Source organism: Gigantopelta aegis, chromosome 8, assembly GCF_016097555.1.
Source record: "Gigantopelta aegis isolate Gae_Host chromosome 8, Gae_host_genome, whole genome shotgun sequence".
In the NCBI taxonomy this organism is placed as follows: domain Eukaryota; kingdom Metazoa; phylum Mollusca; class Gastropoda; order Neomphalida; family Peltospiridae; genus Gigantopelta; species Gigantopelta aegis.
Window position 1 is genome coordinate 35,092,467 of NC_054706.1, and position 13,044 is coordinate 35,105,510.

A 13,044-nucleotide genomic window follows, 5' to 3' on the forward strand; every position below is an offset into this window, starting at 1 on the left:
CTCTGCCTTAAGATTTACTATCAATAAAAAATTTTATTCAGAATCTAGAGCCGCCCACCCTACCCTACCCCCTGCTCCGCTGTGCCTGCAAAGGGCTGGACCTGACTAGAACAGAAAGAAGAGTTAGTTGTTAACGTGTTACGCATGGATTGCATTTGTGACAAACACACGATCTCGACAAGAATAAGTCAACAGACAAATACTGCCGGTTAACCTGTTCAGCAGAAGAATACGTTTAACGCCGTAATGTGTGTTATAAATAATAAATGTGACAGAGTATGACTAATATGAATATGCAAATGCATTCAGCTGGCTACTTTAAGTACTTGCATTAAAACTGAAATGAACGTTAAAGCCAAAGTTAAGGTTTGTTTTGTTTAACGACACCACTAGAGTACAGTGCTTAAATAATCATCGGCTATTGGATGTCACACACTTGGGTAATTCCGACTCGTAGTCATCAGAGGAAACCCGCTACATGTTTCCATTAGCAGCAAGGGATCTTTTATATGCACTTACCCACAGACAGGAAATCACATACCACAGCCTTTGACCAGTTGTGGTGCACTGGTTGGAACGAGAAAAAAACCCAATCAGTTGAATGGATCGACCAAGGTGCAAAAACCTCAAACGAGCACTCAACCGACTGTGCTAAATCCCAGTCCCTAATAAAGGCCATGGTTTGTGCTATCCTGCCTGTGGGAAGCGCAAATAAAAGATCCCTTGCTGCTAATCGGAAAAAGTAGCCCATTTAGTGGCGACAGCGGGTTTCCTCTCAAAATCTGTGTGGTCCTTAACTATATGTCTGACGCCATATAACCGTAAATAAAATGTGTTGAGTGCGTCGTTAAATAAAACATTTCTTTCTTTCTTTCTTTGTTATTGTGTGCATGCGTGTGAGTATAACGCGTGCCTCATTCATCAAACTTCACACTACGCCAATTCACCAATCAGTCAGCTATCTGACACGTGCTTATTATCTGCTGAAGGTTCAAGCACGCCTGTCTTGTGCATATGCTCCGAGTTCCCATTTGTTCCCGTGTTTCTCGTAATACTTGTAGGATGTTACAGCGAGTTTGCCTGGAGCAAGTTTACGCGACAAAACGTAGGACCAATAAAAAGGATGATGATTGACATGTTTGTCTCGTACGTAGATGTTATTATCTGTGTCAGTAGTACGAGCTGTTGATTTCGTTATCTTACCTTAGAAGGAAGGAAGGACATGTTTTTATTTAACGACAAACTCAACACATTTTATTTACGGTTATATGACGTCGGGCATATGGTTAACGACCACACAGATATTGAGAGAGGAAACCCGCATGCCGCCATTTCATGGGCTACTCTTTTCGATCAGCAGCAAGGGATCTTTTATATGCACCATCCCACAGACAGGATAGCACATACCACGGCCTTTGATATACCAGTTGTGGTGCATTGGCTGGAGTTAGAAATAGCCCAATGGGTCCACCGACGGGGATCGATCCCAGACCGACCGCGCATCAAACGGACGCTTTACCACTGGGCTACGTCCCGCCCCTTACCTTAGACGATAGTCGTTTAGTTTGAATGACTCGATTGTTTTGATCATAAAGTCATAATGGTGCGGTGCCTGTTTACAACTACATAATATATAGTAGAAATTAAAAACGAATTGTTTAAGGTTTTGTTTTTGAAAAGTGATATGCTACTAAATCGTTTGGGGTTTTTTAAACTAAGAAAGAATGCATAAATACACATAATACACACACACGCACAAATGCACACCATACATGTATGCAGACAGACAGACAGACAAATACATACACTGAGAAACAATTAGTAATTTCCACTCTGAGTCCCAATTTTAATAGAAGATCTTACTGCGATAGACCCCGTTCTATATTTTTTATTAATAAACTTTAAAATTCCAAATCTGGCACCCTAAACTAAATTACTTTACCTACACCATCATTTGAATGTCCATCCTCCAAATACACTATCTCTCATGCATATTATATTTCTGTTTATGTATCATTGTGTATGTTATGCCTGTGAGCTGCAAGAATAAAGCAAATAAACTATATTATACCTACACCCCATTCTGTGTAACAATATCATTATAATGCCTTAAACGTAATAATATACAATAATGTACCATTAAAGATGTAGACAAAAAACCGTCACGCCTTAAGATCTTCGTCTCTTTTAATAACAATCCCTAAGGCATCGTGTAATATATGTTTCTTTGTGCTAGTACGTCTCTCCGCCGAAAACTGTCACTACTTTGACATCTTAACGTCTTCGCCACCCAGATACGTTGTTACTCGTGTCCGGTTATGGTGTATTAGGCTCACTTGCATTTCTTGTATTATTATTCAGAAACATTTTATCAATCTGTGTTATATTTAATTTTTTGAAAACGAAAAACAACCACCAAGATCTGGACACTGACATGAGTTTCATATAGTGTGCAAGTTTCTGTCTAAATAGTGTCCATAGGATTTTTATAAAATTATAGAGGACAATGAGATATCTGGTTCTGTTACTCGTGTTACTGAAGCTGGTGGATCGAACACAACAGCAGATTAGGCCTTTTATTGGTAAGTATTGTCCTGTTTTAATTGTATTTATTATTATTTATTTATTTTAATTTTAGAAAATGTAATAAACAGGTAACGCCTTTTTTCATACTATAGAACTTACTACAAATTATTTATTTCTAAGCCGATCTTTTTTCTAAATTGCACACAAAAATAGTGGGGTATTTTGTTATTTCCAAAACACTTTTACTTTTCTTCTTACATCAAACGAAAAAAAAAACATTTTTGTTTTAGGATGAGACGGGCTATAAATCTTATGAATCCAGACAAATACACTAATACTGGCAAAAGTTAAAATACTTTGTAGAAGTACACAAATACTGGCAAAAGTTAAAATACTTTGTAGCAGTGTAATTTCGCAATCAAATTAAACCTTATAGAACTGATAACTATGTTTTAGCAATCAAATTAAAAGGGATGAGAGAGAGAGAGAGAGAGAGAGAGAGAGAGAGAGAGAGAGAGAGAGAGAGAGAGAGAGACAGAGACAGAGACAGAGACAGAGACAGAGAAAGAGAGACAGAGACGCAGATAGACAGGGAAAGAAGGAATAATTAGAGGGAGATAGAATAAGGAAGGGGAAATAAGAGACAGACAGGAAGTAAATAAAAGAGACCGTAAAAGAGAAGGAATACAAAATATATATTAATATATCAAAGATGCTGAAGAAATTAAAATTAGAATGTAAAAGAGTGAAGAAAGGTAGTAAGGAATGAGAGAGAGAGAGAGAGAGAGAGAGAGAGAGAGAGAGAGAGAGAGAGAGAGAGAGAGAGAGAGAGAGAGAGAGAGAGAGAGAGAGAGAGAGAGAGAGGGCAAGTTGCCATAAAGAGAAGTATGAAAGAAATGAAGCGGAACGTAGGGATGTAAAAGAGAAGGAAGACATATGAAAGATACAGAGAACAGTTAGAATTAGAAAAGTGATGGGAGGTAGTATAGTAAAGAATATGGCAGCAAACCAGCGAGATAGAGGGAGAAAGAAAAAGGGGCGAGAGAACGTGAGAGGTAGGAAAATATCATAAAACGAAGTGTAAGAGAAATAAAAGAACGTACGGTAGGGATATAAAAGAGAAGGAAGATACTAGTATGTGGAGAAAAAAAAAGATGAAAAATATTAATTCATAGATTAAGAAAAAAAGGAAGAATTAGAGACAGAGAGAGAGACAGACAGATAGAGAAGGGGAAGAGAATGGGGGGGCAAAGGAAGATAGATGAAATGAAAATAAGAAATGTGTGACAGAAGAAAAGAAATTAGAGGAATGACAAATGAAAGATATGTAGAAAAAAGATAAAGGATGAAACAAGGATACACGAAATAAGAAATGAATAGGTAGAGAGGGGAATGTTAGGAAAATGAGGAATTCAGTTTTCGTTAATACATTTGCGGAAAAACACCCTGTATACCCATTGGGCCTATTAGAAACGTTACACTGAGAAGAATGCAAAACATTGACCCTGTATGCATGTGTCATACAATGTTACAAGTCAATAACGGAAAATAACTTGTATAAGATAAAGAAAATATTAGTTATGGTATGGATTGTTTACTCCATCGAGTAATATCCTACACGATATACATGCCATGCGTATTAATTTTATCATCAGGAATAGAAGGCGATGAATACAGGGTGTTTTTCCGCAATTACGGTAAAAATTAACTAAACGTATTCTCGAAAACTTCCCCTCTCTACCTATTCATTTCTCATTTCGTGTATCCTTGTTTTCATCCTTTATCTTTTTCTACATATCTTTCATTTGTCATTCCTCTAATTTCTTTTCTTCTGTCACACATTTCATATTTTCATCAATTCTTCATATATATAAACTGAAACGCTCTGTGTAGCAGTGCTAGCCACATATGTTACTATTGTTGTCAATGTGAATTCATTTGGGGGTTTACACGGACACATATTTTTATGACTCTAACCCAAACTGTTATAAAATAACCGTTTACGCCTATATAAATTATTAACTTTCAAACGGGTTCGAGGGCTGAATACATTTATATTCCGATCATACGATGTTGCCTTCGTAAAAAGGTGTTTTTTCTTGTGGTAGGTTACAGGCCTATTCGTGTAATTGTCTGTTGGCTTACGCTTGTCACGGTTTTTCATTTTTAATATTTATATAAGACATAATTCGTAAAGGACGCGAAATGGTTTCTGTGGTATAGTAGTTAAGCTATCGGGAGTAAGGCTGGAAGTTACTGTTTGCAAACTGATGTATTAAAAAAATTGTTTAACGCCAGCACTAGAGCACATTGATTAATTACTCATCGGCTATTGGATGTCAAACATGTGGTAACTCCGTCATAGTCTTAGAGAGGAAACCCGCTACAGTTTTCCATTAGTAGCAACAAGTCTTTTATAAGCATCATCCCATAGACAGGACAGCACATACCACTGCCTTTGATACAATGGTCGTGGTGCACTAGCTAGAACAAGAAATAGCCAAATAAGCCCACCGACGGTTATCGATTCCACACCGACCGCGCATCAAGCGAGCGCTTTACCACTGGGCTACGCCCCGCCCCGCCCTGGTGTATACGCAAGACTCGGTTTTTAGTTACTGTTATCGCATGTGTGAGGTTGCAAAAAACAAATTAATAATAATTATTATAATAATAATAAATAATAATAATAATAATAATAATAATAATAATAATAATAATAATAATAAAGAAAGAAAGAAAGAAAGAAAGAAAACCCCAGCAAAACCCCCACTATAACTCAAACAAAATTAGTTAAAATCTGTTGGAGTGGGGTGGGGTGGGGGTCATAATCTCCTATCTGTTTTACACCTACAAGTCTGACTAGTTCATGTACAATGCAGTTCAGTATATATCGGTTGATTGAAAAAAAACGTCCCACTGTTTAAAGTTGAATAGTGAGAATGCAGAATATTACAAAAGTTTACACTAAAAACTAGTTTATTATGTCTTATACTGATGGTACAATTTTTATTTTTATATACGTCTTACTTTTAAAATAGCGCGTGTTGAAAAAAATACAAAACGACGCTTACCTGTATTTACTACCCTCTTTATAAACGTAACCTTATACCCTTAGACTTTTATCTTATTTCCTATTATAATACAATCTAATTAAAATTAGCTCCACTATGTAGACCCAGTAGAGCTAATTTTAATCAGATTGATTATAATAGAGTATTGGAACATCACTACCTAGAAACTGCATCACTCAAAACGGGTTACTTATCAAGCTAATACTATGTTCCACCAGTGACAAGAAACTGCATCACTCAAAACGGGTTACTTATCAAGCTAATACTATGTTCCACCAGTGACAAGAAATGCATCCACTCCAGAGGGATGAGAAGTATCTTAGATACAGACGGCTTGTTCTACGTTCTTTTGTGGATAACTTTAGTTTCCAAAGACTACAGTGATAGTGTGGTGTCAAGAGTCTGACTGGATGTGGCACTAGATATGCATGCAAATTGGACACTTCGAAGTGCACTGAAAACTATTGTTTACCGTGAGAAGTAAATTGTTCGACATAAACGTCTGGCATGAACAGAGTGATACCAAAACGACGGTAAGACTCGCAATTAACAATGCACTTTTTTCCTGAGTAATTCGACTGTATTTCGTTATTTGTATAAAAATCAAAACCCATCTATACTAGTGATATTTTGATTGATATAACTACATTAATGACCTCAAAACTCTAAGTTAGACCCACAAAATGCGAGTCTAGGTGGCAAGGATTCTGAGATATTGACACTAATAGCTTTGTATGGCGGCCATCTTGGAAATCCAACATGGCTTCCATAATGTATCTTGAGCAAGTGGTTCCTATTAAAAGTTGAACACTAAGGCAATGGACAAAACTTTCACTTGTTAGAGGTATTATATAAGAATATGTTGATCACCTGCAAAGTATTTTCACATTTTTATGTTAGTTTTGTCAATATAACTTTTTGTAATTTCTTGTGAAGACACGCTTTTTAAAAACATTTTAACTCTGATTCTTTTAATTACCCACATTGTGTTTATCATTCACATTATAGGCAGTTAACATGAAATAAGTCCCTTATGCATTAAGCAGTAGTACCATTAATGCAAAGGTGTTGAATTTTTAAAATCATAAAAATGTAATGACCTTTTGACCTCTGGTGACCTAATTATTACACCAATTTGTACATATCATATATCAGTGTGTAGAGTGGTTCTTTTAAACATTTTATATGGTAATTTGTGTGGCTATGTTCCTTGGTTGAAAAGTTATGAGAAATTGTGTTTTCCCTACCCACAAAATAGAGTACAATAATTTATCCACGCCTCATTAAGCTAGTCCTTAGAAAAGTCCGTCATACTAATTTATTAACTACAGACATAGGGCTATTCAAAACACACCATGATAATTTGCCCGCCCAGGTGATACTAATTCGTTAAATTTCATGGACTATAAATTGAAAGCCTAGTGTCGGGGAAGAAACTGCAGCTCTATCAATGATGTCACAGTAACTGTCGAACCCTTTTTGGGGGTTCCAAAATACAATATTTTATTATGACGGGTTTCATAATTCGAAAAGAGCTTCACTAAATTAATGTAATGACTTAATATGACCATAAATGGAAAATATTGATAAAAAAAAAAGTTGGTCGGGTTAATTACCGGTGTTTTAGTGCCCCTCAATGTCATATTACTATCCGTGTCACAGACAATTCATGAAAGACCAACAGTATAGTTTCTTAGGAGCAAAGCAGCGTATATGCAGGTGATTGATAACTTGAGCTCGTTTAAAATGAGCAGTATTTCACGTGTATATGTGGTACAATAAGCACGTTCTCTATTTCTCAATATAGGTATATAGTATAGTGTGTGGCAGTACAAACACTTCATCTCATTTATCATTCAAATGTTTCAGGCTTGGGAAGCCGAGGGGGTTGCACTATCTCCAGCTCTAACGATTATGCATTGCCCTTACCCCTCTCCTTTCATTCGAAAAGGCGATGTTAAGTGAACCAATATACACGTTTTACTAGCCACTTCAGTTGCTGGCATTTTACGACACTTATGAGATAAATTATTTTTTAGTCAGAGAATTCTATTTCTTGAAGTGGGCGCAAGGTGATGGAGTAACTACTTGGGATATTCTTATTTGCAGATATATTGCGTCACTGACTAAAATGATGTCTGATGCTTTACCCTGTTTTGATCTTGTATATACTTTTTTTAAATCTTTTGGTGAAAATATTGTATATATCTGTCATGGTTAAGATGGAAACAACAGACTTGACAACTGTAGGCAGTGCTCATGACGGATGCTTTTTTGAAACGCATATGACATACTTTCAGGTCAAGTTATAATTAAAACATGAACACCCTGTAAAGTTATAGGGACATCCATACTTCAAGATTCATGTCACTAGGTAATGAACACCAGACCCCGCGCCATTAGGGCTATAATTCTCGTTTCCCGTCACTCCCCTGAGACTAGTTCAAGAAGAGTAAATTTAGCTCCCTTTATCATGTGAATTTATATTGTATCGATACAGTAATATTTTAAATGGATCCCAATATTCTAAGTTAAGGACACAGTTAATCAGTCCCCTCAATTTGTTTCACGTCGAAGTTTAGAACGCCATTTTCTTCATATTTTCAGGTTCGTGTCAAGATGCATCAATTCAGGGAACAATTCAAGTGTCCATTGAAGAAGCAGACCGCCAGATTGACCTTGACCGTAAGTATAAAGTATCCAATGCAAGGTCGCTTGTGTGTGTGTGTGTGTGTGTGTATGTGTGTGTGTGTGCGTATATGCGTGCGTGCGTATTCGTGATTGTGGTAGGTAATATGTGTGGGAGCAGGGACGGTATGTGCATGCATGGTATGGCATGCGCGAAAATGTAGGCCTACAAATAAAATTAAAGTTTTTTCAGCACATATCACTCGCTCCGAAAAATTCTCGATTCTGAATGAATGGTAGTTTTGAGTGAAATTAGTTTTGCATCATTATGGCATTTTACCAAAATCAGCATCTCCACCAAATGATCAATAGCCAAACTGCAGGGACGTACATTCAAAACCCAATAGTATCTTGAAACCTTCAAGAGACAAAAGAGATATTTCATGTTCAAGTACTGGGACTTTATCCTTCAAAAATATTGAAATGATTGTCACCAGGTTCTTCATCATTATCATATTAATTATGTCTGTCGACTTCATATGAGTCTGACGAGAATGGAGGCTCTACCTGATGGTCTTAAGAAGGACCTAGATATAGCAATTTTGGGCCTCCATGAGATAAGGCCAAACACAGGTTCTCTGTTGTTCCTTTGAACCTGGGAAACGAACATAATGACAAAGGACTTTATTGATGCAGTGGGCTTAACAAAAATAATTATGTGAATTGTAAATGTGGATGGTGTCGGGTTGGAGAAAAACACGTCTTTTCAAGGACGGTGGCAATTCCAAAATTTGTGGACAAGGTCTAGTAATTCAACACGATTTCAAAATCTGTGGCGACAAATTATTTCACACTATTTCCTCAGTGAGTAAAGAGGAATGTCAAGAACTTGGATTTTGTGAACGTTAATACTGATAGATGTGTTAATGAGGCTGTCATTATTATAAATTACACGTTGTAAACCCTGGAGAAAACAATTATACGACGTATTTAAAGAATGTTTTAGTTTCTGTCCGTTGCTTAGTATGTGTTCCAGTGCCCAATTAATAAGTTATTTCCCCATCAAAACATACTACTTAAGACAAAAACTTTGAGCAATTTGGTAAATGTGCTTATTTGGGTTTTTAATCCTGACATTCATTTGTCAGTATAATTAACTGGAGATGCTCAGTACAAAATGAAATGCGTCACGGTCACGTAATTGTTGAATGTAGCTTGTATTTTTAAAGTAGGCCATATAATACAGTAGTACCAAATTGCTAAACTTTCTGTCTGAAACGTTCAAACTAGAAAGAGGTTGTAGACAAGGCGACCCACTTTTCGCTTATATTTTTATAATTTGAATCAAGATTCTAGCTATATTATTATTATTAATAAGAAATTCAAAAGCTATAAACGGGCAATAAATAGAGGATAATAAACGAGTTACCAGTTATTATCAAATTTATGTCCCGAGTGAAATAATCTTTAGTTGTCACGAGCTTTAGCGAGTGACAAATTAAAATTATTTCATGAGGGACATAAATTTGATAATAACTGGTACCGACTTTGTTATTCTATTTATTACCTCAGCTATTTTTTCTCTAAAAGCCTTTATTTTCGACGCACATGCACGAAGACCAACCTGTATAGGAACGATGAAAACCACTTTACACACTGTTCTGAGAATTACTATAACGTTGTATTTTAATCACGTTCATAGATAATTTAAAAAAACACAAGTTCTCTTTATTCTGCTTCCAAATCTATAATGAACTGCATTAAAATGACATTTTGTTATTAATTTAACACCAAAAACAGAGACCTGTAAAGGCAAACTCTTTAAACTACATGACGTCATTTTGTGTGTTTGTCAAATCGTGATGACGTCATATTTAGTACCGACAAAGTCATTGGTTTGTAAGCGTCAAATTGTCCAATAGTATTGTTCGTTAGACCAATGCAGAATATTTCTCACTGAGAAAATATGGAAAATATTTTCCCTGTTATGAGTGACCGCTGGGGTAATAATATTTAATATCACAGTACTAACATGACACCTTCGTTTTAGATGGAACGCACAAATCACTATATAACTCTCTAAACGTATTAGATCTGTATGCCAACGTATCTGAATTAAAACTAAACTACTAAAAAAAAAATCATCTGTATAGACAGTTAAAAATATTCAAAATGGAAGTTAGAATGCGGTGCAAAAACGTTTCCTTAGTAGGAGTACATTTGTTTTCTGTTAATATTGAAGAAATAATGGAGGTTTTAAAAAAAAGTTAAAACAATGGTCCACTAGAAAATTAACTCAATTGGGTATAGCATCGTTGTTATTAAAACCGTAATAATTTTTTTTTTTTAAAAGCACATTTATTAATTGCATTACCAAATGTTTCAGATCAAGTAACAAAACAAATGTTTGGTTTTTTAATTTAATTGGCAAAACAAACCTGAACAAGAGTACCGGTGAGGTACATGATACGCCCATCAGGAGTTTGATGAAAAACCATATCTATATTAATGAATATGTTATGTGAAATGTTTGCAATGGGATGGATGAACAGTTTGTTTTGGACCAACCACTGTCCCAAATTGTTTCAACATGTGGTTTGATGGTCCTGTATGCATCTATATGCAAGATATGATCTGGACATGAATTTACTGTTATGTGCAGTAGACGTTGAAAAGTTGGTCACAGTGACCTAGTAATAATAGTACGTGACACACCGCCATCCCAAGTTGTTCCTGCATGTGAGGTTTGATGGTCCTGTATGCATACGTATACAAGATATGGTCCGGACAAGAAAAAGTTAACAGACGGACGTACGGACGGACGGAATGACGGACAACGCCATACCATAATACGACCTATAGATGGGCGTATAAAAAGTATTAGATGCAGTTTTATAAAGTGTTTGTATCCTTCTTAGAAAATCATCAAATCATCCCCTAACAGCCATTTGACACCTACATTAATGGCGTACAACTGCCTCGTTATTTTCACCGTAATTTACTACGAAACTTCGCCGTGTCGTGAAAAACGCTGGCGATCGTACATAAAAGTTATGGTCGCGATAGTAGTGCTAAGATTGCAATCAGATTGGCTAAGATTACTTCGTGAAATAAGGTCCGGTGTTCACATAAGAAAATATAGGCCTAATTTCAAGTTCCTTGGAGCAGACGGGTTTTGTTTTGTTTGTTTCTTTCTTTTTACTTTGGCAATAATCGTTTTATTTTTATTTTGCCCGATATTTTTGCTAATTTCACATAAACATAGGACATTTTTCATTTTCTTTTTATGTCAAGCTAAACTGAAATTAGGACTACTGATAATTATGGCAGTGTTCATTTAAACAGGTTACTCCTAATAGGAGTTCCATTAACTTTATTTATATAAAATTACCAACATAAATGCAAGCTGGTAGTAAACTATTCCTAGATATTAATGAAACAATAAAGAATATGTGATATATAGTGTTCTGTATATAGTTTAAAATAACCTTCAAAATATATAAAACAATTTCGGTAAATATATCAGACAATTTTATTATAGGTTCTAATATTCATGGACATCGTGTGACGGTCGGACCGCGTAAAGGGACAAAACTCGCCTTATTATGTACACAATATTTCTGAAAGTAAAAGTATGGATCTCATTATTTATTTTTTGATACGAGTGAGCAAAGGTTCTGTGTGTGGTAGTCAGCCATTATACACCTTAAATGTTTGATATTGATTTTGTGTCATTTTTAAAAGTAAGCAATAATGCTGCAATCTAATAAAATAGTGCAGGGTGCACATTAAGTCAATACTTTTCTTAAAGGAACAGACCCTAGTCTTTAAACACTAATGTATATATTGTTTTACCTAGACCCTAGTTTCAACCCGTAAAAATGGACACAAAGTTTGATTAATTACAAACCTGTAACAAATGTGGATACAGCAGAGTGAAACAAGAGTCTGATGTTGAAATACATTTAAAATAGACTAAAACACGACAGGATAACTGTTACTTCTCAGATGATATGAAAAATGCATTTTGTGATATTAGAAACACCGGGATGACCAGAAATACTTCAGTTGTATGGAAATGGATAATCTAAACAATAAAATATGAGTAATGTATGATTTCAGTGATCATAAAGCGGCTCTAATAATGAAAAATATGCCTTAGTGTTTAAAAACTAGGGTCTGTTCCTTTAAAAGAACTGTGCACTTTCTTTCTACATCTATTCAGACTAGCTGCAATCTAGTCTAAGTAGGCTACTCTGCCATGCGAGAGCTATAGTCTGTATAGACAGACATTTGGACGATTATAAATCAAAGATAATTCTATAACAAAAACACATTAATTCATTTCAACTTATTTTTCTCCTTATATCCAATTAAGGTTCAAGCACGGTGACCTGGGCACACACCCCCAGCTATCTGTGCTGTCTGTCCAGGACAGTTGGTGCTATCGACACATTTTAGCCCCAGTGCATGTTCGGCAATTATCAATTGTTTTACTATTTATTTTACAACCTAATGCCAAAAATTATAGCCTTATAGTACTTCATACCGGAACTATTATAGTTAACACATGCAGTTGTATATATATAAATGTAAAAAGAAATAATAGTAATTAAAAAATAAAAATTATAATTAGTGTCGGGTTTTTTTAATCTGCCAGTAATCAATATTATTATTTTTAACTTCTTGGTTTCCAGTTGTTACTGGGCATCGTCATCTTTATAAACACAAACTTTGTGCATAAAAAAAAAGAGTACTGTATACATGTATATTAATTAATAATAATTATTATTATTAATTGTATTATTTTTATATA

General features: G+C 35.3%; 1 protein-coding gene across 1 annotated transcript in view; it reads left to right on the forward strand.

Annotated features, from left to right (window-relative positions):
- The first annotated feature begins 2,282 nt into the window (after positions 1-2,282).
- LOC121379636 (cadherin-99C-like) overlaps positions 2,283-13,044 on the forward strand; it is a 30,665-nt gene continuing 19,903 nt past the window's right edge. The window contains exons 1-2 of the mRNA XM_041508282.1: positions 2,283-2,582; positions 8,208-8,285. Of these exons, the coding sequence (XP_041364216.1) occupies positions 2,507-2,582; positions 8,208-8,285 (154 nt within the window). The 5' untranslated portion in view covers positions 2,283-2,506. The remainder of the gene's footprint in view (positions 2,583-8,207; positions 8,286-13,044) is intronic.